The following is a 24,536-nucleotide window of genomic DNA, read 5'->3' on the forward strand; positions in this document are numbered from 1 at the left end:
TTCTGACACATGTTGCATGCAACTCACATGTAATATCTGTTTGCAAAAGAGAATCAGCATGGTATTTTCCCACCTCTAATACACACCCTTTTAGCATGGCAGCTGCTATTTGTGCTTAGGACACAAGCCTTTTTATTTCTGATGGTATTTAAGCTATTAATATTTAAAATATTAAATACTGAATGGCTAAATAAATATTAATATTTTTACATTAAAAAATAAGTGTAAGGAAACAAACAAGCACTGATGTGGAGAGCAAAAGGACAGAACACCAGAGCCATTAGCCATCAGGAATCTTAAGATCTCTGAGAGGTTGCACGTGTAGCCTCCCAGGAATAACATTAAGCCAAGAGGATGATCAATCTTGTCCTGCAAATTGGCCAAATTAGCAACACTGAAGTGATTGCATTTCCTTTCCACCAAAAAGAATAACTTGTTTCACCCACCTCTTGCTCTGAGACCAGAAAAGTAGGAGAAAAGAATATTAGCCTCATTCACTGACTAAAGGACCAAGAGCCTTCCATTTATTCTGCAATTAACCAGCCCATTACAGAAGGTCAGCCTATCTCTAACTGCATTTACTGTATATGACTGGTATAACATATAACTTTGTGTATCTTGTCCTTTCAATCTAGTGGGCGGGCCTCTTTGTCTTTTAATGATATGAGCACTTGTGGAAGGCAAAATCTGTCCAAGACGTGGAATAAAAATTTAATGATTCAATAATAAGTAAAATAAACAATTGCTTCCTGATTAAGCATGAACATTTTTTTCAAGCGGCACATTTTTAAAATTTTATTAATCGACTAAATATTAATCTACTCAAAATGTTATTTATTTTGTGCTAGGACAGGGTTGCATTATAGGGAAAATTCAGTTGTGGGAATGAACCTTATGAAGCAGAGACCACATTTAGACATTTATATCTAAGTCATAATATGGTGAAGCTTCTCAAAATCCCCTGATGTCATTTTTGTCAGAGCTCCTTGGGATAAAGGTGGGGTGCAATAGACAAAGGGGGAAGAAATCTAACGTTGTGTAAACAGACTGGTAGTCACACAATGAGATAATCCCTCTTCTCTTTCCCTTGCACCCCAAACCCCATAATTCTGCTTTGGAGAATCTATCAACCCTCTGTAGGAGATTTTGAGGTTACTCAAGGAGACTGCAGGAGAGGTGGAACCACCCAACCCCCCCCCCCGGGCTCTAGGTATGGAACATATTCCATTGGCAACAAGAATCTCACAAACTTGGCTCCATTCCTGAAAAAGAGAGAGGTGGCATCAACGTTGGACGAGACAGTACTTTTTCTGTTTACCTGCTTTGCAGATCATTGAGATGTAATTCACCTACAAAATGAGTGGCTGATGAAAGGGTGATAATTCGTGCATTGTGGTCATGGGTTCCCGATTGCTTCAGTGCTTCTAAGAGAAGGTTAGTCAACAAGAAGTGCCCCAGGTAATTAACAGCAAAGTGCTCTTCAAACCCATCATCTGTTTTCCTTTCTGGTACCAACATCACTGCAGCTGAAGAATTAAGAAGAGAAAAGGAAAAGGACAGTGAAGTCTATGGGATACAGATGCATCGAGTACCAAGAAGTGGTCTGTCAGTCCATTCATCTGTGGGCACTCTGAGGCTATGCAGCTTGCTCATGGCTACATAGGCTGGCTCTTTGAGGAGGCAGAGCAGGGAATCAGACTCTTGACCTCTGGCTCTCCAGTGAGATATCCAAGTCATTGAGCTATCCAGACAGCACACTGACATAATATAACTTTTCATTCTTAGATTTTTTTTAAATTGAATTTTGCAAATAAACACTGTTTGTTTCAAAAGACTAATATTTCAATTATAATTTTCCAATGAAATTCTATTCAGATTAATTGCTATAAAATGGTATTTACTATTTTCATAAGCAAGCTGATTCTTAAACTTTGCTTTGTCCCCCCTCAAACACACATAGCTCAATGTAATGAAATGGGTTATTTTCTCATTGACATAAAAATACAATTCAAGCGATACTCTCCAAGACTACTCTGGCTTACAATTCTATTAAAAGGCCTTTTAAGAGCCAGAATAGATGATGGCATATTACATTTCTGTTCTGAATGGCCCTTTCTACACATTTCCAATATCACTCTGTTTAAAAGCTTCAGATTCCTAACAATCTCACTACACATAGGTCTTTCTAATACAGAACCAAGACTAACCCCCCCCCTCTTTCTGCTTACCTATATCAGAACTTGGAAACTAAAATTACATCTTAAAAGTAACCGGTTATGTAACTCATTAACCTCATTAAAATGTAATTCATTAACAGTAATACCTGCTGCCAAACTTAGTATCTCATTTTATTACTTACTCCACTTTTATTAATTTATCATTCTATTTTCATAAGAAAATCACCTAAATATTAATGAACAAAACTAAAATGTTACCAGCTGTTATATTGCACACAGGGGGTGTGCACTGTTACACTGTCATTCATCACAAAACAACGTGTTTAGGTAACACTGTTACTTGTACCATATGGCTTGTAAGCTCTGGTGAATATGTAACATACAGAGGGAGAAAGATTTGAGTCTGTCATCCAGAAGCTAATAAGAACAGTATTAGAACATACAGCTGTACAACAGAAGTGACTATGTTAGGGCTGAAGAAAAGGGTATAAATATATGACCAACATCCTGTTGCATAGTGTAGTAAATTGCACAGAGTAGGCCCATTGAATCAACAGGGATTTGGTGAGTCAGCTCCTCTGCGTTTCACTGATTCAAATGGAAAAAGGAGGACAGAAGAAAGAAATATTAGGAGATGGAAAGGAAAATAGCAAAATGGGATGAGATACTATGCAAGGAAAAGCATAAGGAAAAGGGATCCAGTTAAAGAGATGAGTGACCAGTTGGGATAATGTACTACAATATGGTAACAAGAGTCCACATTTTTTAAAACTTTAATTTTCAAAACTGACATAGTAGTAAATTATACAGTCTTGATCGACTGTTTTCCCATATTGGCTGACAATGCATCATGTTGAGAATTCTTTTAACTACTCTATTTACTTCCAACTGCTCCAAACCAGTTAAGAAGTGTTATTTTGAGGAACAGCTGCACACAAGACAGTGGCCATGATGTTTCAGGAAGATAAAACGATAGCAACCTTGACAATCTACCAGAACATCTAACCTCTCTGAAATAATTAGGAATGGCATACATTTCTACTCGGTAATATCTTACTGCAGGTTCTGAGAACTATGTTCCCTTTCATAGAAAAATGGAAATTAAATCCAGCCAAACTCCATTTCCAGAATCAGATGAAAATTGGGAAGGCGTTTCCTGAGAGCAACATGTATTACTCTTGTTTTCTGTCAGGCAGAAATAAAATGGCTGAAAGATCTCTGATTGTTCTCTTTTATACCCCTACAAGCCTCAGGAAAAAGAGATGCCCATTACGGCTGAATGAGCAGCAATGTGGTTGCTTAGCGGCTTGTTAACTATCCAGTTCTCTTTTTTTAAGCATAAAATGGGCATCTCGCTGTGTTTTTGACATAGGAATTGGCCCAAAACTTAATCTGGAAAAACTTGGAGGAAAAAAAAATCAGATAATCTCTATCATGTAAATTCTTCTCTCACACATCCCTTTTTTTTTTTTTTTTTTTTGAAATGAAGTTGCTATTTTTCTTTGTTCCTTCAATTGCTGAATAACAAATAAGTAATATATTTTCCTCCTAAAAATTGCTACATTACTGAACATGTTCTTGGTCACCTCCAACAGTCTCTGAAGTGATGCATAATCTTACAAAATATTCCCTGCCAATGTATTTGTTTCTAGTGGCATTTTAAAACGTCTAGAAGGAAATAATACAACCAACATGTTTCAGACAAAAGGAAAAGTCTCGAAAGAATAACATGCTCTGCTTTTAAAATTATTAACTACACAACATTCACTGGGCACTAAAAGTTGTATCGTATTGATTTTCTACAGTCCAGGCATTTCATCAGCTTTACTCAAGGGCCCTTAAGGAGTGAACCTGACCAATAAAAGGTGTTCCATTTCTCTACTGACAGTAACTAAGAAGCCGTATTGTCATGTCAACAAGAGCCACTCTGAAACTTTATTTGCTAATCTTTTGTTAGGAAAGCCTCTTGCAGACAAACTGGTCTTCAAATATATTTCATTATCATTTGCCATGAGATTCTTAAGGTTCCCAGGTGTATGAAAGCAAATTAATGCATCCTGGTATCTGAAAGCAGATGACAGTAAGTTTGCAACAAAGATTGGCAGCATGCAGAATGCTAGTGTCACTTAAAAAAAAACAACCTCTGTTTTGATAAGGCTGTCATTTATATGCAATTTACTAATTTATGTTAGCGAGCTTGGTTTCAAAAGCCTTTGATTAAATAGACATCAACAGAGAGAATAAGGCAGTAGGAAGAGTATTTATGAATAATTTGAATACCATGTGTTGATTCATATTTTGTTTAGCAGTTCTTCATCTGATATTAGTGTATACACAAGTGGAACTGCCTGATATCAGGATTCTTATGCAATTTATATAATTTATATAATTATACATTGGGTTTTGGAAGAGTAAGATGTCTGAATTATATACTTGTATTAATTCCGAGTTATATATATATCTTCAGCCATGGAAACTCACTGGGATTGTGGACCTGGTAATACCACTCCTTAAACATCTCACTTACCTTGAAAACCCTATTTAAGGACTCTATAAGGTGGTTTTGGCTTAATAGCACATAACAAAACTAATATTTGTTAGAGCAAACAGTATCATATTAAGAGCTCATTCAAATCACCCTATGGTTTTGCTCACAAGTGATAAAAAAGTGGCTCCATTCCTTTCTGGAGGGATATACCCAGAAATTGCTGATAGGATAATCCAATTCTGCCTCTATGTTTATAATCATAGATGACTGGAGGGCAAAAATGGGAAACAAATCAGAAACCAAAATTTGGTCTATGGGGACAGAAATGAAGCAGAACAACTTGTAGAGTTCTAGGAAGTCAATCTGTTTATTGGAAATACATGCTTCAACCAACCAGACAGATGATTGTACATGTGGACATCACAAGATGGCCAACGCAGAAATCAAATAGACAATGTAACTGGAAACAGGAGATGGAGAAGCTTTATCCTCTCTGCCAAAACAAAACTAGGATCATTAACTGATAATATCAAAGATTAGAATAAAGCTGAAGAAGAGCATTAAAAGAATCCTAGTACCAAAATATAATTTAAACATCTTTGATGAATGTAATGTCCACATAAAAAAAACAGATTTGCATTACTAAATTCAGTTGACTGTGAAACAGAAACACTGTGAATTGATACTAGAGATATTACTATGTAAGAATGCAAAACGACAATTCCTGTAGTAAAGAGAAAATAAAAACCTAGACAAATGATGGAAGAAACACTTAAAATTGCTAAAGACAGGCAGAAAGCAAAAGTAAAAGGTGACAAAAATAGGGTCAGAATTATGAATAAAATGACTGTCACACAGAGGTAAAGATTATTATAATGGACAGTGTTAAAAAAATAGAAGAGAATAACGAGGAAAAACAAGAGATGTCTTCCAAAAGATCCAAAAAATCATAAGGAAATTTATGCCTAGATTAGGTATGCTGAATATCCAAAGGGAATCACACTATCTGAGCAGGAGAAAAATCAAGAGAACGTGGAAACAGTACACTGAAGATCTATGCAGAAGAGACAAAAGTATAAGTTCCTTTGAAGAAGAATCCTATAATGAGGCACCTGCAGTTCTAGAAAGTAAAGTGAAAGCTATGTGTGTTTGTTCTGTGCCGACGAGTCGGAGCCAACTAATAGTGATCCTCATAGGACTTTCAAGGTAAATGAGATATTTAAGGAGTGGTTTTAACAGTCCCCCAGTGAGTTTCCATAGCCAAGTAGGGATTCCATCCCTATTCCCTAGAGTCCTAGTACTTCATCCACGACTTCAAGCCAGAGGGACTGAATCTGTCAAAATTGTAAAAAAGAACACATCAAAAAATACAGAAAAATAAAACAATGCTCCTCTCGCTGGCAATGTTCAGTATACATTCCAACTCTCAAGAAAAGAGGATGTCAAGGATTGCAGTAACTATAGGACCACAGATCTAATTTTCCATGCAAAAAAAGTGGTACTCAAAATGTCACAACAAAAGTTTTAACCTACTGTAGTAAGGAGTAAGAAATGTCTAATGTTCAAGCTGGATTCCAAAAAGGAAGAGGCACTTGATATCATATTGGATATATCCACTGGCTACTGAAGTGCACCAAAGAATTTCAGAAGATCAGTCTATGCTTTACAGACTAAAGCAAAGACTTGGATTGTATGGATCATGAGAAGCTACGGATTGTTCTGAAAGAAATGTGTGTGCCTTAGCACTTCATTGTTCTGATGCATAATCTGTTATGGTGGAAATGAAGTTACTATTAGGGTATAATATGGAAAGACATAATGGTTTTCTACAGGCACAAGCATCAGACTGGAAGAAAACAGCAGTGACCTGAAATGACTTCTGATGAAAGGAAGAAAGTGCCAAAGCAAGATTGTAGTTGAACACAAAGAAAAGTCATGAATACTGAACAACACAACTTCACTGGTGATAAACAACATAGGCTAGCTCTTCTCCCAGAAGGCCAAATCTACTGCTTATATAAATCATATGTATCCTGGTAAACCATAAAACATGAACATGATCCTGCCTATGTGAAGACCTGCCTAAGGTCTACTTACAAGCTGGTACGAAGTTCAAATTAACAATGTAACACAGGTCCTTGTTTTTAGAAACACCTACCAGCAAAAGAAACAGTGTTGCTTTGATAAGTCAAAAAGACTGGGATCCCCAAATAGGGCAAAACACTGCACAAACATCTTTCTATTCTTAGTACAGACTGGGGATGGGGAACATATAAAATGCAGCCAAGGCCATTTTATCAGCAAGGAAACAGCATGAAAATTCAAAATGTTGAGCTATTGTCACATATGATTTTACAGACTAACAAGTTTTTTTTAAAAAAAGCAAATAGTGTACCGGTAGCAGAAGAAAGGCCACCATTTAAACATAGATAATGCAAAATAACTGGGGCCTGTCCTCAAACTAGTTTCACTACAATATATACCTATATGAAACCAGAAAAAGTAAAGTGGAACATGGAATCAATTCCCCTGAAAATCTAGCAGTTCAGGATGCTGAGAATCCCAAGTAATGCCTTCGCAGCTCTCAGCACAACAATATTTATTTATTCTGATCTGTATGCTATACTATCACAAGGATTTCCAAGCAGTGACTATTAGAACAAAATATTTTGCTTTTCCATACTTCCAACAGCAGGCCAAATGGCAACTACAGTAACTATATTGTTGTTTATCCCTTTTAATATACGTAAGTTTGTCCTATTTATCTGAAAAGAGGGGTTTTTTTGGTATATAGGTACTGGTAAACAAAAAGAGCCAATTGTAAGTTTTTATACATGAATGCATACTTAGGCTTACAGTCTGAATATATTTCTCATATCATTTCTCTCATAAACTACAGTTTTCTCCTTCAGTACCTTCATGACAGCAATGTCGGCTATTAGGTAGCCAGAGTAGGTTATGTAAGGAGAGGCACTTTGCTTGTTACAAGACAGAAAAAGAAAATACATTTTCTCCTGACATTCACACAGAGCCACCACCCCCATTAGTTTTTACAGTCTAGAATAAATTAACAAACTGCTATGTGTTTTGTCACATATTCACTCTAAAAAGGTAACCAGTGAACCCTGGAATTGCATATTGCAATGCAATAATATTGATACTGCACTGAAGTAAAAGCAAAGCCCAAATGTGCAGGACATGAACTGCACACCTGGCTAGCAATATTTTGCTATCAGAATATTATCTGTGCTAAGCAAGTGTCCATACAATGACTTAACAGAAATGTATCAACAATAGCAGAAAATCAGTGTGACACTGATAAGAAAGTAGAATTTGAGTAGATCACTGCCAGGGAGCATATCTGCATGATCAAGCTTCTCCATCTGTAGTCAAGTCAATGAATCATGACTCCTTTGTCAGAGGAGTCTCAGGTGCACAGAACTGTGGTCCACTGCCTGTTAGAAAGTGTAACTGGATGCACCTACATGCAGTGTTTGTTGCCTGTACATTAGGCAAAGAGGTGGTGAGAGATGCTGCTGCTTGTGCCAATGCAATAAATGGTGCTGTGTTAACTTATAGTGGGTATATACCGTAATAGAAAATCATGTTATGACAAGTATGATTGGATAGTGTGGGATTATAGACTCATTTGAAAGAGCTTTCTGTGAAGTGACATTCCACCATCCCCAGGTCGAGTTCATTAGAGTCCGCCAGCAGACTCCAGTGTAGGATCCTGATGTCAAACTGCATCTAATACAGCGGTGCCGTGCTAGATGATGACCTCGCAAAACGACAAATCCGCTTGATGATGAGTTTTTGCGATCGCCATTGTGCTTCACAAAACAGTGTTTCCTATGGGCAATTTTTGCTGGACAATGTTTCAGTCCGTGCTTTGCAAGATGCTTTTTTTTGGGGGGGGGAACCGATGCTTCGCAAGACGATGATTTTAACAGCTAATCGGCGGCTTCACAAAGCGGGTGTTTTCGGGACCGATGCTTCACAAGACAGTGATTTTAACAGCTGATCAGCACTTCGCAAAATGGCTTTCCTATGGGCGTTCTTCGCAAAATGACGATTTTTCCCCATTGGAACACATTAAATGGATTTCAATGCATTCCAATGGGGAAACGCTTTTCGCAAGATGATGTTTTCACAAGACAGTGATTTCAATGGAACGATTTAACATCATCTTGCGGGGCACCACTGTACTCCAAACAGGTAACCACAGAACATCAGATACATTTGAGTACTGGATATATTATTGGCCAGGTCTTTCCTAGTAATTGCCAAAAATACACTTACCTTTCTTTTGCTACTACTGCACATCATTTTCCCCCTCTGACACAAGTAATCAGTGAACCAAATTCCCAGATTCAGTAACACTGCAACTACACATCTATGCTACAAATCAGTATTAGAGAAAACAGATGAATATTTGCTAATTCAAAGAACACGGTAAAATATAAAACAATCTCAGGGATCTTACTAGGCAAACATTTGCATGGAAAGCATGCTTTAAAAAAACACTCACCATTATTGATCAGGACATGGAGTGGACAATTCTTCTCTTTAAACGCTTGAACAAACTGGTGTACAGACTTCATGGAAGCCAAATCACAGTATAAAAACTCCACTGTAGAGAAAGAGAGAGAAAAGAAAACTTAATCAAATGAATGGTAAGATTATTGGATTCAATAACTTACAACCTCATCCTTAGATTATACCTATGGCAGCAATATTTCTACATAGCTTACTATTATTTATTTGTTACAGTTATACTTTGACATTTTTCCAACAAGCCCAGGACAGCACATGTGCCTTTCTTTCTTTCCCCTTTATGTTTACAACAAGCCTCTATGTTAGGCCAGGCTGAGAGACTACAACTGATCCAACATTAACACTGTTGTTTACAGGACCAGGCTTCAAAGGAACTGAAGACCAAACAGGAGTCACAAATCATTACTACACCTGGGTTACCCAATGTTGGGAACTACAGTAAAACGGTGCATGAATGTCCAACGCTTACATCTGACGAAGTGGGCATGTTCTATGAAAGCTTACATTAAAATATAGCTGTTAGTTAGTCTTTATGGTGCCATTTTTTCTTTCTTTTTTTGTTTGGTGTTTCTTGTTGAAATGCTTGCACAGCTACAACTTCAAAAATATTAACTACTGAGTGGGTATCTGAAACTACTTATATCTTTCATATAGCCATTCTATACTGGCTCTAAGAATGTCGCACAAGAAACGGTTATAGCTGGTAAATGATTTGCCCTGTTTAAACCTCTGTGCCTCACTTTTTGTATTTACAGGTTTGGGAAGAAGCTGCATGGTCCTATTTTAATGGTACCTTGTAGTTCAGTGAATAAGAATACCCTTCTGCAGACTCAGGGGTCTTGAGTTCAATTCCCCACTATGCTTTCTGGGAGAACAGCCAACCTGTGCAGCCTTGGGCAAGCTGCACAGCCCTGGAGCACCTTCCTGTGGAAAAACACCTCTTGAGTACTTTATACCTAAGAAATTCCTGCAGGGGTCACTGTAAGTCAAAATTGACTTTTGACTGGGCATAATTACAGTACAATTAACAACAAAAAATATACGGGTCTGTTTGTGTTAGTGTTCCGATGTATTTTGCTAATTTTTTTAAAAGCAGAAATTATATCTGGCTAGTTCACAATTCTAGAACTTATAATATCCCACTCCTACATGTAGTCTCATTGTCCCATCTTTCAGGAAAAGAAATGTAGTGATACATGGAAAAAAATTCCTAACTCTGAGTTTAATATTCCACAAATAGAAATCATACATAAATAAGAGTGGTTCAAAGGCAACAGTTCCAGACAGAAAGAACAAACGTTGAGGTAAAATGAAATGCATTAAGGATCCTGAGGGAGAAGCACCTTTGAAAGTGGCCTGAAAAGAGCAAGTTTTTTATTTTTATCATTTCTTTATTCATAACATGGTGGGAGGACTTGAGAAATATTATCTGTCAGATTTTCTTAAGACACCTCCACAAAAATGAGTACAAATACTAACTTAACAATCATGAAAACTGTGGAAGTAAAAATATTTAGAAATAGTTTGTATTTATCTGTTTCGTTTTGAAGAGATAGACAACCTGTTGTTTCTGTAGATGCAGACACAACACCTGTGTGTTGATCTGCAGCTCAACATGCTTCAGCTCCGGACCCCTTGCTAAGGGCAAAGCAATATGCTTTTTTTCATGCTTTACAGTCTCTGGTACCTGAAACATACTGTTGTCATAAAATTCAGACTTTATAGTGTCACATTTTGTGGACTGAGGCAAACCAAGTAAACTACCTCACATGGGTTCTGCTTGGATAAAAACATAAACTAATGCAATGAAGGCAGCAAAACACAAATACAACAAATGAACAAGCACAGATAAATTCTAGCTAGCCTAAGCGATAGTAGCGCTGGAGGTAAAAGAGAAGCTAGAACAAGTCTATGATAGATTTGATATTAGAATCCTAAACACACTTATTAATTGCTGTATATTTTCAAGTGTAATTCTGTTATACTTTAAATCCCTTGAAATCAGGAAGGCTTGAGACACAAGTAACTGTGGCTGGATTATAACAACGGTATTCAGTGAGGCTTAGTTTGAGTAGGGTTCAGGTTGCTTGATTGCTGGATTGGGAACACGCCTCATTTAGTGTTTACAGATGTAACAAATGTTTCTCTACTCTCTGTTCTGCCATCAATAGGACAAGAACAGATGCTACAAGACTTTCGAATGAATGATACTTCTGGTCAAAGAAAGCATATAAGAGAACTCACAAAGTCACTATTTATGCTAATAACACATAACTACAATATACAAAACCCATTTAGCCACTTCAATATATTCAATTCTTCAATATACAGTACTTAAGAATTACAATTTTGCTTATAGTTTTGGATAAGAGCATTTTGTTATCGCGTCAGTTCTTTGTACTACTATGTGGTTCTAAATCTGTCAAAGAACATAAAATCTTGAAACTAAAAATGGAAGCTCTATCAATACATGCTAACAAATTATCCTCTATTCTTTCCAAATTCAATTCCTCACAGTAGCACTCTTCTGTAGACATAAACACACCATCCAACAAATGTGCCTGTCTTTCTTTTCTCTGTGCTGATATGCTCTTGTCATTCTACCTAGGTAACAATGTCTGTACAAAGCAATGCAATTACGTACATCTTCGTCAGGTACTGATGGAAAGGAAAGAATGTACACACTCACACAAATATTTTCATCCCATCATTGCATGGAGTTTTGCAGCTAACTTATGGGAAGATATAGGGGGCTGTATGTGTGTATTATATACACCCACACCTCTATATTCTACGGGAAAATATGTATGTGTGTGTATGTGTCTCAGTTCATTCCACAGAAGGGAGTAGAATGTGAGGAGTTTCTGAGAAACACTGCCAGAACTTGCCCAGAGAATGGTATCTCAGAGCATTTCCTCTGCCACTGCCAACAGTGGAATTGATAACTATAGACAAGTCAATGCACTGCAAGGAATCTTGATATGTTATCGTTTGCATGTGATCTGTGGTACGCTGAAGACAAGACTAGCAGGCTTGAAGCAGAAGGAGGTTTGTAAACATTTTGATTAATAGAAGAACTTTTTGATGGCATCGCATGCCAAGACCATCTCCCTTCTTTCTCCATTCTAAACTGGAGCTACAAAGTTATCTCCTGGAGGCAATGTCTTGGAATGTGTTTGGTACAAGGCACCAAAACTAAACAATGCAAAGGTCCCAACACTGTGCCACTGTTTACACACACACACACACACACACACACACACACACACACACACACACACACACACACACACACACAGAGAGAGAGAGAGAGAGAGAGAGAGAGAGAGAGAGAGAGAGAGAGAGAGGAAGAGACTTTCTCCCCATTATTGTAACCTATTGTGGACAATAGCACTATAATTTCTTTATCTGGAAAGAGGAATGGGATAGAAGGCATTTTTCCACCATCTCAATTAGCATTGGCTCTTTGGAGTATAATAAAATAATAGAGGATCTCTCTATGTCTCTCTTGTTCTTGAGGGTGTGCTATGAGTTCTACTTAGGGATGAAGCTAAGTAGGGCTGGGAAAGTGGCTTTAAAGAAAAGCAGAGTGTAGCTACATGTTGAAGCAATCCATTAATTGAGCAGAGAATGACGAAGTCCTGGAACCCAGAACATTGTTCTACCACGTAGGCATCCTTCAGTCTCAAGAGACTACAGTAATGTGCTCTGAACAGAAGTCTTGGAACAGCGTCTAGTGTGGCTGAGAAGGCCAATTCGAGAGTGACAATCCCTTCCACACTGAAGACAAATGCAAGCTGTCCCCTGTCCAGCTCCCTGATTTTGCTGCTTTCGGGACTGCCTCTTTGCCCCGGCCTGCTGAACGTCTGTCTCTTCAAATTGGGAGAGGCCATGCTGTACTCCCTGCCTCCAGACTGAATGCTCAGATGTCAACATTTCCCATCTGTTGAGGTCTATTCCTAAGGGCTTCAGATCTCGCTTGCAGATATCCTTGTATCACAGCTGTGGTCTCCCTCTGGAACAATTTCCCTGCACAAATTCTCCATACAGGAGATCTTTTGGAATCTGACCATCAGCCATTCTAACATGCCCAAGCCAATGTAGGTGCTGCTGTTTCAGCAATGTATACATGCTAAAAAATCCAGCTCATTCTAGGACTACTCTATTTGGAACTTTGTCCTGCCAGGCGATACCAAAAATGCATCGGAGACAATGCATATGGAAGGTGTTCAGCTTCCTCTCCTGCTGTGCACAAAGCATCCAGGACTCACTGCAGTACAGGAGTGTACTGAGGACACAGACTCTATAGACCTGGATCTTGGTATATGTTGTCAGCTTCTTATTGAGCCATACTATCTTTGTGAAACTAAAGAACATGGTATCTGCTTTGCCAATGAGTTTATCCACCTCGACATCTAGGGAGAGAGTGTCGGAGATTTTTGAGCCACGGTACACAAATTCATGAACAACTTCCAATTCTTGTGTAGAGATGGTAATAGAAGGAGGTGAGTCCACGGCCTGGCCCATGACTTATGTTTTCTTCAGGCTGATTGTTAATCCAAAATCTTGGCAGCCCTTACTAAAGTGATTCATAAGTTGTTGGAGCTATTCAGCAGAATGGGCAACAACAGCTGCATCATTGGCGAAGAGGAAGTCCCGCATGTATTTCAGCTGGACTTTGGTCTTGGAACTCAATTTAGAGAGATTGAAGAGCTTTCCATCTGATCTAGTCTGGAGATAGACACCTTCTGTTGCAGTTCCAAAGGCCTGCTTCAGCATGACAGCAAAAAAGATCCCAAACAGGGTTGGTGTGAGGACACAGCCCTGTTTCACTCTATTTTAGATGTCAAAGGGATCTGATGTTGAGTCATCAAAAACTATAGTGCCCTTCATTTCCTCATGAAAGGACCTGAATGTGTTAAGGAGTCGAGGTAGACATCCAGTCTTGGGAAGTATTTTTAAAAGGCCCCCCTGCTATCCGAATCAAAGGCCTTTGTAGGATCTATGAAGGCCACAAAGAGTGGCTGTTGTTGTTCCATGCATTTCCCCTGCAACTGTCTGAGGGAGAATACCATGTCAGTGGTGGATCTATTAGCTAGAAATCCACACTGTGATTCTGCATAGACTCTGTCTGCAAGCACCTGGAGCCTCTTCAGCACAACACGGGCAAGCAGCTTCCCTACAATGCTAAGAAGAGAGATGCCACAGTAGTTATTGCAGTTGCCCCTGTCACCTTTGTTCTTGTACAATGTGACGAGGTTTGCATCCTTCATGTCCAGTGGTACTCCACCTTCCCTCCAGCAAAGACAGAAGATTTCATACAGCTCAGTGATGATGATCTCTTTACAGCACTTCAGCACTTCAACAGGGATGTTATCCTTCCCAGGTGCCTTGCCAGAGGCAAGGGAATCCATTGTTCTACCACTGGTCACTTAATGGACAGCTTTACCATTTCATTATATTCATTCCTCTTAAAAGCCACCTGCGATGGACAGCTTCAGTGTCCGCTGTCTCTCTGACTTTTTGTCTCAGTCAGCTGCAACTTTGGAACAGTGGTGCTGGTGGTGGTGCTGAAGAGTAAAAAGGCAGAGTGAGAGCTTAGTTTAAATGTGTTTTGAGTGAGGGAACAATTTCTAAGGAAGTATAAATGTTCCTGTAGGGAAAGAAGAGAGGAAATTTGACTGTGGTTTAAGGGAGCTGTCAAAAAGTTCAAGAAAAGTTTAAAATAACAGTCACATAAAGCACTACTGACAGCCAACACAGTATAGCTTATTACCATGCTCCAGCTGTGTAAATAAAGTGCTCTTTTGTTATGTTAACACCTGCCTACGTTTATCTGGTTTGGGACCTGTGGATTCCTATCACACTGCTATCAAAATCTGAGATAAACAACACAATTTCCTCTAATACTCATCCTTTATTTTATGAGGAGCCTTGCAGTAGTTGTGATGCAGGGAATACACAGAAACAGAGGGACCCTGGAAAATAAGAGATGGCTACCCGAGTGAGAAAACGGCTCACCACATCAACTTTCAAGATCTGCTATGAATATTTGTTTATTTATGTAATAATGGGTTTTGGTAGGAATGTTTGAATATCTTTGCCTACATAACAAGCATTAGTAGACCATAGTCCACAAAATAAAACTTTCTCACCTTTTCAAGTCTCACAAAACTGTTGCTTGCGCTGCAACAGGCTTAACACAGCTACCCTCACTGGAAATTTAAGGGGAAAAAAGCTCATTGCGTCCCAACTAGTTTATTTCTGGCAGCTAATATTCAAAACTTTTGCAAACAAAACAGAAGAGTAATACAGTATTCCAAATCATCTCTATATTTCCATCAAATGCAAACATGTTTGAAGGGGTGGGACAGTTATTAGCAATGAAATATAAATGAAGTGAGAAATCTTAAGTGAAAAGCATAATTTGTCTTTTTGAAGAAAAGCGAGTGTCTAGGAATTTATTCATTATTAAAGCTGCTGAACTATAAGTAAGGCAAGAGCATTACAAAAATAAAATCTATTTCACAGCTACTAAACAAGTTATGATGAGAATCTAGCATTCCCAAAGAGATGACACTGGCTGAAATCCAGCGGTAAGCTGCTTGTAGAGTAGGCCCAGTGAATCAGTGGAACTTATGGAAGAGTTTGTTCACCAAATCCTTACTTATTCAATAGGCCTACTCTAGTTGTGACTAGAGCCTGTCCAATTCCACAAGATGACCTAGAATCACACTCCCTACCTTGGGTCTCCAGATGTACTTGGAGTAAAACTCCCAGAAGCCTTCACTACATATTAGCTGTGCCGGCCAGAATTTCTGGGAATTGTAGTCCAAGAACATCTGGGAAACCAAAGGTAGAAACCACTGACCTAGAACATATTAACAGCAAGGTCATTTTGGCTGGTAACAATGAAGTGCTGTTCCCAATGATCTCATATACACTTGGGTAACACGGACAAATCACTTACTTACTTCACACATGCTTTAAGGTTCAGCCCCTTCATGGAACAAAAATATTTTATACTATATGCATCTTATAGATGAAAATGATGATCAGCTCTTCTTTTTTTTAAAAAAAATATTTATTCGTATCTTAGAGATTTAAGCATTTCCAGAGTGCTTAAATGCAGAGTATGAACAACTGCAGTTGCACTTTAGATTCTGAAAATTTCCCTACTACAGCGTCTGCAACAAATTTACTATGATATTTAATTTGTACCATGTGGAGCAGAAAAGGTTACTCCAAGATTATAACAAAGATGGGGATACACATATACTGCCTGGGTTTTTTGGAATTGAAACCCCAGAATTTTTCATTCTAGAAATACCATCTGCTAGAGCCACATTTACAGACGCCTGGAGAAAAGCCAGGATGGAAGGCCTCATAGTTCAGGACAGGCTGAGCACTAACTTCACATCCTGACAGAAAAGGCAGTTACCTCAGTGCTTGTTGGGAGGTTCCACAAACAGGACATGTGTGTATGTACATCCTTGAACTTATGTGCCCCAGCCACTGTTACTGGAACATAGTGTTTGTGATACTACAGGTAAAATATACGATCATGACTAGTAACTACTGCCTGCTATTTGTATGGAACATAGGCATTTATTTCTTGTAGCACTGGCCTTTTACCCATTATAACCAGACAGTATTTTAAAGAGAGTGAGAGTAAAAGTTCATTTCACAATAACCACCACCACTGTAAAGAAAAGAATATCTACTTTCTAGCTTTTCCTTAAACAAATTTTGTTCGCTAAACTGCTGTTTAGGCATGGCTATATATTTTTCATCCATTTCAGGCTCTAAACATATACAATATTTCAGGACAGAGGTTTTGTTTATTTTTTTCATTAATTAATGAAAGTCACTGATTGTGTAAGTTCACCTTAAATAACACGTAACATTTACAATTCTGAAAAAAAGAATTTGACCATAGTGCTCAGTAACTTGTCTGCTTCAAGGCACAAAATCAGAAAAGCAAAATAACTAGAGGCAGCGGAGAACAACATCTGAAATCTCAGCTCTCAGACATTTGCTTCTGCTACACAAAGCTGTGGCTGACACATACAGAGTAGTGCTAGGGTAAATAATAGAGTGGAAGAATCAACCCTGCCAACAGGCATCTGAGTTCAATAAACTAACATCAGAAGGCTGGGGAACAAAACATTTCTTCACTGCTTATATACAGTCATGGCAAAAATATCAGCACCCTTGCAATTCTGTCAGAAAATGCAACCCTTCTCTCAGAAAATTATTGCAGTTGCAAATGTTTTGGTACTCACACATTCATTTTTTTTGGTTTGCATTGGAACAACACACACACAAAAAAAAACAAAGAAGGAAAATCAAATCTGATACAATCCCACACAGAAACCCAAAAATGCACTGGCCAAAATTATTGGCACCCTGTCTAAATTGTAAGGAGCATATGATGCTTCTTTAATTCGTATTTAGACACGCCTGTCGCAGGTAAGAGGTGTGGGCAATATAGTAATCACACTTGCAACCAGTTAAGATGGAGAAAAGTTGACTCAACCTTTGTGTTGTGTGTGACACTGAGCATGGAGAAAAGAATGAAATATAAAGACTTGTCTGTAGATTTGAGAGAAAAAAATGTGGAAAGATATTGACAATCTCAAGACTAAAAGTCAACCTCCAGAGATCTTAAATGTTCCTGTGTCCACTGTGCGCAATATCATCAAGAGGCTTACAGCCTATGGCACTATAGCTAACCTCCCCGGACTTGGATGGAAGAGCAAAATTACCAAAAAATTACAATGAAGGGTTGTTTGAATGGTGGATACAGAACCCAGATTAACTTCCAAAAAAAATTCAAGCCGATCTGCAGATACAGGGTACAACAGTGTCAGCTCGCACTATCCGTCGCCATCTGAATGAAAAGGGACACTAAGGGAGGAGACCCAGGAGGACACCACTGCTGACACAAAGGCATAAAAAAGCAAGACTGGAGTATGCCAAAAATGATGCGACAAAACCACAATCCTTCTGGGAGAACGTAGTGTGGACAGATGAGACAAAATAGAGCTTTTTTGTCAAGGACATCATGCCATTGTTTACAGAAAAAGAAACGAGGCATTCAAAAAAAAAAAAAGAAGAAGAAGAAGAAGAAGAACACAGTCCCTACAGTCAAACATGGTGGAGGTTCAAAGACGTTTTGGGGTTGCATTGCTGCTTCTGACACTGGATGCCTTGACTGTGTGAACGGTATCATGAAATCTGATGATTACCAAAGAATTTTGGTGTGCAACATAGTGGCCAATGTCAGAAAGCTGCATCTCCACCAGAGGTCATGGGTCTTCCAGAAGGACAATGACCCGAAAACACACTTCAAAAAACACTCAGAAATGGTTACAAACAAAGCGCTGGAGAGTTCTGAAATGGCCAGTATCCAGATCTGAATGTCACAGAACACCTGTGGAGAGATCTCAAAACAGCAGTTGGGAGAAGGCATCTTTCAAATCTAAAGGCCTTGGAGCAGTTTGCAAAAGAAAAGTAGTCCAAAATTCCAGTAGAGAGGTGTAAGAAACTCATTCATGGTTACAGGAAGCAATTGATTTCAGTTATTTTTTCCAAAGGGGGTGCAACCAAATATTAAGTTAAGGGTGCCAATAATTTTGGCCAGTGCATTTTTGGGTTTCTGTATGCGACTGTATCAGATTTGACTTTGTGTGTGTGTGTGTGTGTGTGTGTGTGTGTGTGTGTGTGTGTGTGTGTGTGTGTGTGTGTGTGTGTGTGTGTGTGTGTGTGTGTGTGTGTGTGTGTGTGTGTGTGTGTGTGTGTGTGTGCGTGTTGTTCCAATGCAAACCAAAGATATGAACATGTGAGTACCAAAACATTTGCAACTGCAATAGTTTTCTGAGAGAAGGGTTGCATTTTCTGACAGAACTGCAAAGGTGCCAATATTTTTGGCCATGACTGTACCACTTTTTTCCAGTCCACAATAAGAAAACATTCTTAAACCAACCTGTTTGAATTCTTTGCTTAAAACAAAATATGCATAATCTATTTAGAATACAGTGATGTTCTGGGGATTAAGCCTCACTAAGATCAGCATCACTTACTTCTGAGAAGACAAATAAGGATTGTACATGTCATAACTATGATATTAAGACCCCTGCAGGGATACCAGAATTACTGAGATAACTGGAAGATACGCTATCCAGGGAGAAAGAAATACATAGACATGAAACAATACTGAGGACTTATCATAAACCTATGGAGAAAAGAGAACAGTTGTATTCATTCTACAGCAATACATCTGGGTTTTCCATCAAATATATATTCAACATGGAGTTGCAGAAAATCCAACAACATGAATGTATTGTTTAGCTGCAGTTTCCTTTCCACACGCGCACGCCACATTCACCAACTACATTTCAAAGCATACAACTAAAGGATCTCTATGTGTATGTATGCCTAAATATGTAATGGAGATGAGTTTCAGAAGCAAAAAGTTAAAGCAACAGATATTGGTACAGTGGTGCCTCGCTTAACGATTGCCTCGCTTAACGAGGAAATCACTTGATGATTAGATTTTTGCGATCACAAAAGCGATCGCAAAACGATGCTTTAAATGGAAAAGTCCCCTTGGGAACCGATTTTCGCATTACGATGATCTAAAAACAGCTGACCGTTGGGTTTCAAAATGACCGCCGGGTGTACAAAATGGCCCCACATTGTTTTCTAGGACAGATTCCTCGCTTTACAGGCACTGAAAATGGCCGCCCCTATGGAGGATCTTCACTGGACAGTGAGTTTTCAGCCCATTGGAACGCATTGAAGGGTTTTCAATGTGTTTCAATGGGCTTTTTTATTTTGCTTAACGAGGATTTTGTTATACAGCGATTTTGCTGGAACCTATTATCCTCGTTAAGCGAGGCACCACTGTACCCGAAAGATTTCTACCTTTGGAAAGCTCAGGCATCTCAAACAACATACGAATGAACCACTTCCTTGTTCCTCTCCAGTTTTTCTTCACTCAGTGGAATATCGCCAGGAATGAGATAATTACAGAAATAAGGTAACACCAATGACAAACTGAAAAGTAATAAAGAAGCCACCCACTGCATCTACTTCCTACACATAGGAGTTCTTCATCAATGACGTATTCTGTCTGAGAAACTGTACACAGACAAATCTGTTCTGAGTAGTAGCTTTAAACGGGTCACAGCTGAAAACATCAGGACAGAATTTGTTTTCTCAAGGAACGGCTTAAATGACTAACCAACAGCATATGCTTATAAGTCACCTCAACTTTCTTGAAATAAAGCTACACAAGCATTGTGCCTCACAAAATATCTACCCTATGTATGCACGTTCAAAGTTGACTTTTAAGAGCAAGCAAGACTTTGCTTCTATTTCAAAGCAACCTTTCCAGAGTGATATGAACCAGAATGACTGCAAACCTCCTGACAGCCATACCCTGTTAAGCTGTTCTCTGAGTCGTGAAGAAGATGGTAAGTGATCACAAGGTTTTTTTCCCCTTCCATTTTGGAAGCAACTGCAGTCTCCTTTCCTTAGCGGAAAAAGCTCTGGCCCCCACCTTTACCCTTTGCATCAAACAGCTATTTAAAAGCTGTACAGAAAATCCTTACCAAGCGATAGTGGAAAAATACTTTGCTAACAAAATAGCTATGTTATTTATTTCATTTATTTAAGGCACATTTCCATCCCAATTTTCAGCACCAATGGCTTACAATAAAAATGGGGGAAAGGATTAATAACTGATATTGGGACACTGCACATAAAAGCCAAACATCTAGCAAGAGCAGCAGCAGACAGAGGTACATTTTGATCTAGCAACAGCTATTGTATACTAAATCTATTACATTGCGCTTAACTTGTGGGGGAGGAATGATAATAAAACTAATAACTGGTCATAAAACAAAGTAAGTTGAAACTTAAGATGTTTCCCACCCACTCAGCATGGCCAGTCCCCTAGAGATTGAAACGCAATGCACAAAGAAACCTAGTGTCGTAGTGATTAAGTGAAGACTCTGCTCATGACGTGAGTTTGATCTCAGGCTCAGGTAGCTGGCTCAAGGTTGACTCAGCCTTCCGGGGCAGGTAAAGCTTGCATGGGGGGGGGGGAATGTGTGTCCTGAATAATTAAACTGCAAACAGCCCAGAGAGAGCTTTAAGCACTAGAGAGCAGTATATAAACAGCATAATCTAAGACTTCTCCATTCCATCTTCAGATGGATAATTTAGATCTCATGACTTTGACATCCAGTTAGTTTTTCTTTTCCCTTCCTTCTCTCCCTCCCCCCCACCCCACAGTTCCCGATACATGATCAGGAGATGTTGAAAGGCTGGCAGTAATTTTGTACACATTGTTGGGTACTAAACAAAATATTGTTGGGAGTTTTTTTCAACCTCACACGTTGCCTTTATAGCAGGGTTGGCTCGGAGGGACCTATCTGGGCTGGGGTGACTGTCAATCCGTTCAGCACTAACCTTCTTTACTTGTCTCTGAATTCAAAGAGAGCTCTGCCTCTCTGCTCAGTGCTCTTTCCCTTCTCTACAGTCTATTGAAGACTTGCTCAAAGCAGTTATGTTTGTCAGTTTGCTGTTTGATCTATTCACAACTGCAAGTAAAGAAAATGTTTTATATTGTTCCTCTTACAAATGTCTCAGTTACTGAGACTGTAAATACCAGCTGATGAGAAAAATGGGTGGATGGATGGACATCTGGGGAATGTGAAGCTATTCTGCTTTGCAAATCCCTGTAGTGTACTTCTACGGCGCAGTTATAGGAATTCAAAAGTCTACAACAAATATTGCCTGATTGTGGGCTTTAAAATATATTGCATTTAGTTTAGCAACGGAAAAATCTGTAACAGTCCCATCCATTACTTAATTTTCCTAAACGAAACAGTTCTGTTAGAGGTCACATTTTCCTAAGAAACATGCCCCAAACCCAACCCATCACTTTTTGCACTGTCTTCTCTATTTGTCATATCATCACAATTCCTAGTGTTATCTAACAAAGCTGCATATGCGAAGCACTGAGAAAGGCTTGATCCAAATGCTAACAAAATCTATGCCTATTTATAATTATTGCCCACATTAAATTCACAAATGAGCCATGGAACTAAGGCAGACGTGATGCATGTGCTCCTAAGTCAGACACAGAAGCAGCTTATTTCTCAGTGCTTGGTATTTAGAACAAACAGAGGAAAGCAATGTTCCCTCTAATTTTCAGCCCTGCTGAGCGCGATTCCGCTTGCCTTCCCAGTGTGGCTCCACCTGCAGTGCAGAGTTCCATTGCAACCAGAACGAATGGGGCCAGAAACGATTGCTGTGGGCACGCGGAGGAGGAAGGCTGTGCAGAGGAGGGCGGAGCCACCCGCGCAGTTGCGCACCTTGGAGGGAACCTTGGAGGAAAGCCATAAAAAACCTCTTACAACCTTATGTCCCTAAGAACATCCTACATTTCACTCTGTTGTACATTATGGTCTTCAGTCCAATTTGATTGTGTGTGTTTGCATACTTTCACACACTGCTGAATTGATACTTCCTTCAATGGCTCTTTTTATACGCAGACAAATAAGTTTCAACATTCTTCTTCCTTTGCTAATAGCATGGCAAAATTATTTGGATCTGTAAGATATATGTACTTATTACTGGATACCAGGAAATAAGTATTACAAATTCTCAAGCCAGGAAGGAATATACAAAGAGCATGCAAGCAATAAGACGGGTCTAACCAATTATCACCTCAGAAAACAAACAAGCCAGCTGCTTGTAGGCACAGTCTAAATTTTTATTAATTCCTCAATATTTTCAATTAAGCTTAACAATCCCCCCATAAAATAACAAAGATAAAAAGCTGATTCCTCTGCAACCTTCATCAGCCCTAAACTGCAGAGAAAGTTAATCTAGTCTACCTTGCAGGATAATGTGTGTGTGTGTGTGTGCGCGTGTGTGTGTGCGTGTAAGTGTCAGAGACAGAAGTTACATGTATATGTACATATGTATAATTATGTCTGAAAGAGAAGTATGCAACCTCCAGCTCTAATAATACTACATTATAATAATCAGATATGAAGGGCTATCACATATTTTAAAAGTCTAATATGTATGCAGATTAACAAATGAATGAACACATTTTATGGATGCCACATTCACTGGACTAATTAAATAAATTACCAAGCTGTAAAATTTTCTGAGCATGCATATTTTACAATGAGTTCATTTAGATGAGAAACTTGGTGCCTACTAACCTTATGCACATAACCTATTAAGACAACCAATGGATTTTCCTACTGTATGAGATCCTATAAGCATATTACAGTAGTACCTCGACTTACGAACTTAATCTGTTTTGGAATGGCATTCGTACGTCGAAAAGTTTGTAAGTCGAAGTACCATTTTCCACTGAAATGCATGGGAACGGAATTAGTCCGTTCCAGCATTTCAAACAATGATCTTGGGAGGTCTCAAAGGGCTTTCCCCTCCGAGATTGTAGGAAGCCCTTTGAGAGCTCCAAAGGCAAAAAGGCAGGGAGAAAGGGCTGGAAATTCGAATTTCCCACCCTTTCTCCCTTCCTTGCTGCCTTTGGAGGTCTCAAATGGCTTCCTCCAATGTCGGGCGGAAAGCCCTTTGAGAGCTCTGAAGGCAAAAAGGCAGGGAGAAAGGGTGGGAAATTTGAATTTCCCACCCTTTCTCCCTTTCTTTTTGCCTTTGGAGCTCTCAAAGGGCTTCCTCCGATGTCGGGGGAGAAAGCCCTTTGAGACCTCCGAAGGTAATTTTTTGAAACGCTGGAACGGATTAATTCCATTCCCATGCATTTCAAAGGAAAATGGTACTTCAACTTACGAAATTTTTGATGTACGAATGCCATTCCAAAACAGATTAAGTTTGTAAGTCGAGGTACCATTTCCCCCAAAATAAGACCTAACCTGAAAATAAGCCATAGTAAGATTTTTCAGGATGCTCATAATATAGGCCCTACCCCAAAAAATAAGCCCCAGTAAAGTGAAACCCCTTCCTCCGATGTCAGAGCATCATTGTGCAGCAACCCTGCAGTCCGCCCAGAGGATTCAACCCGGCAGGCACGGTCGGCCAGCCCAGGCTGGCGGATCCCCTCCCTCCCCCCACCCCCTGTTCTTCACTTCCACTGTGAATTCATAAGGGATTTGGTTTAGATTATACCTGAATAGCCCCATTGTTTTTCTTACTCTCTTCAGTTTAAGCTTGAATTTTGCTATGAGAAGCTGATGATCAGAGCCACAATCAGCTCCAGGTCTTGTTTTTGCTGACCATACAGGGCTTCTCCATCTTTGGCT

The 24,536-nt window shown here is 39.1% G+C and overlaps 1 protein-coding gene across 2 annotated transcripts in view; it reads right to left on the reverse strand.

Moving 5' to 3' along the window:
• The window catches only part of DHRSX (dehydrogenase/reductase X-linked), a 142,733-nt gene that overhangs the window by 37,290 nt on the left and 80,907 nt on the right, over nucleotides 1–24,536 (reverse strand). The window contains exons 1-3 of one of the 2 annotated variants that reach the window (XM_072994410.2): nucleotides 14,456–21,063; nucleotides 9,197–9,298; nucleotides 1,319–1,526 (exon numbers count right to left, since the gene is read on the reverse strand). In XM_072994410.2, coding sequence (XP_072850511.2) covers nucleotides 1,319–1,526; nucleotides 9,197–9,298; nucleotides 14,456–14,636 — 491 coding nt within the window. In that variant the 5' untranslated portion in view covers nucleotides 14,637–21,063. Of the gene's footprint in view, nucleotides 1–1,318; nucleotides 1,527–9,196; nucleotides 9,299–14,455; nucleotides 21,064–24,536 lie in introns of those variants that run through there. The other variant, XM_072994409.2, reaches the window with a different exon arrangement.

Source organism: Pogona vitticeps, chromosome 3 (genome assembly GCF_051106095.1).
Source record: "Pogona vitticeps strain Pit_001003342236 chromosome 3, PviZW2.1, whole genome shotgun sequence".
NCBI classification, from domain to species: Eukaryota; Metazoa; Chordata; class Lepidosauria; order Squamata; family Agamidae; genus Pogona; species Pogona vitticeps.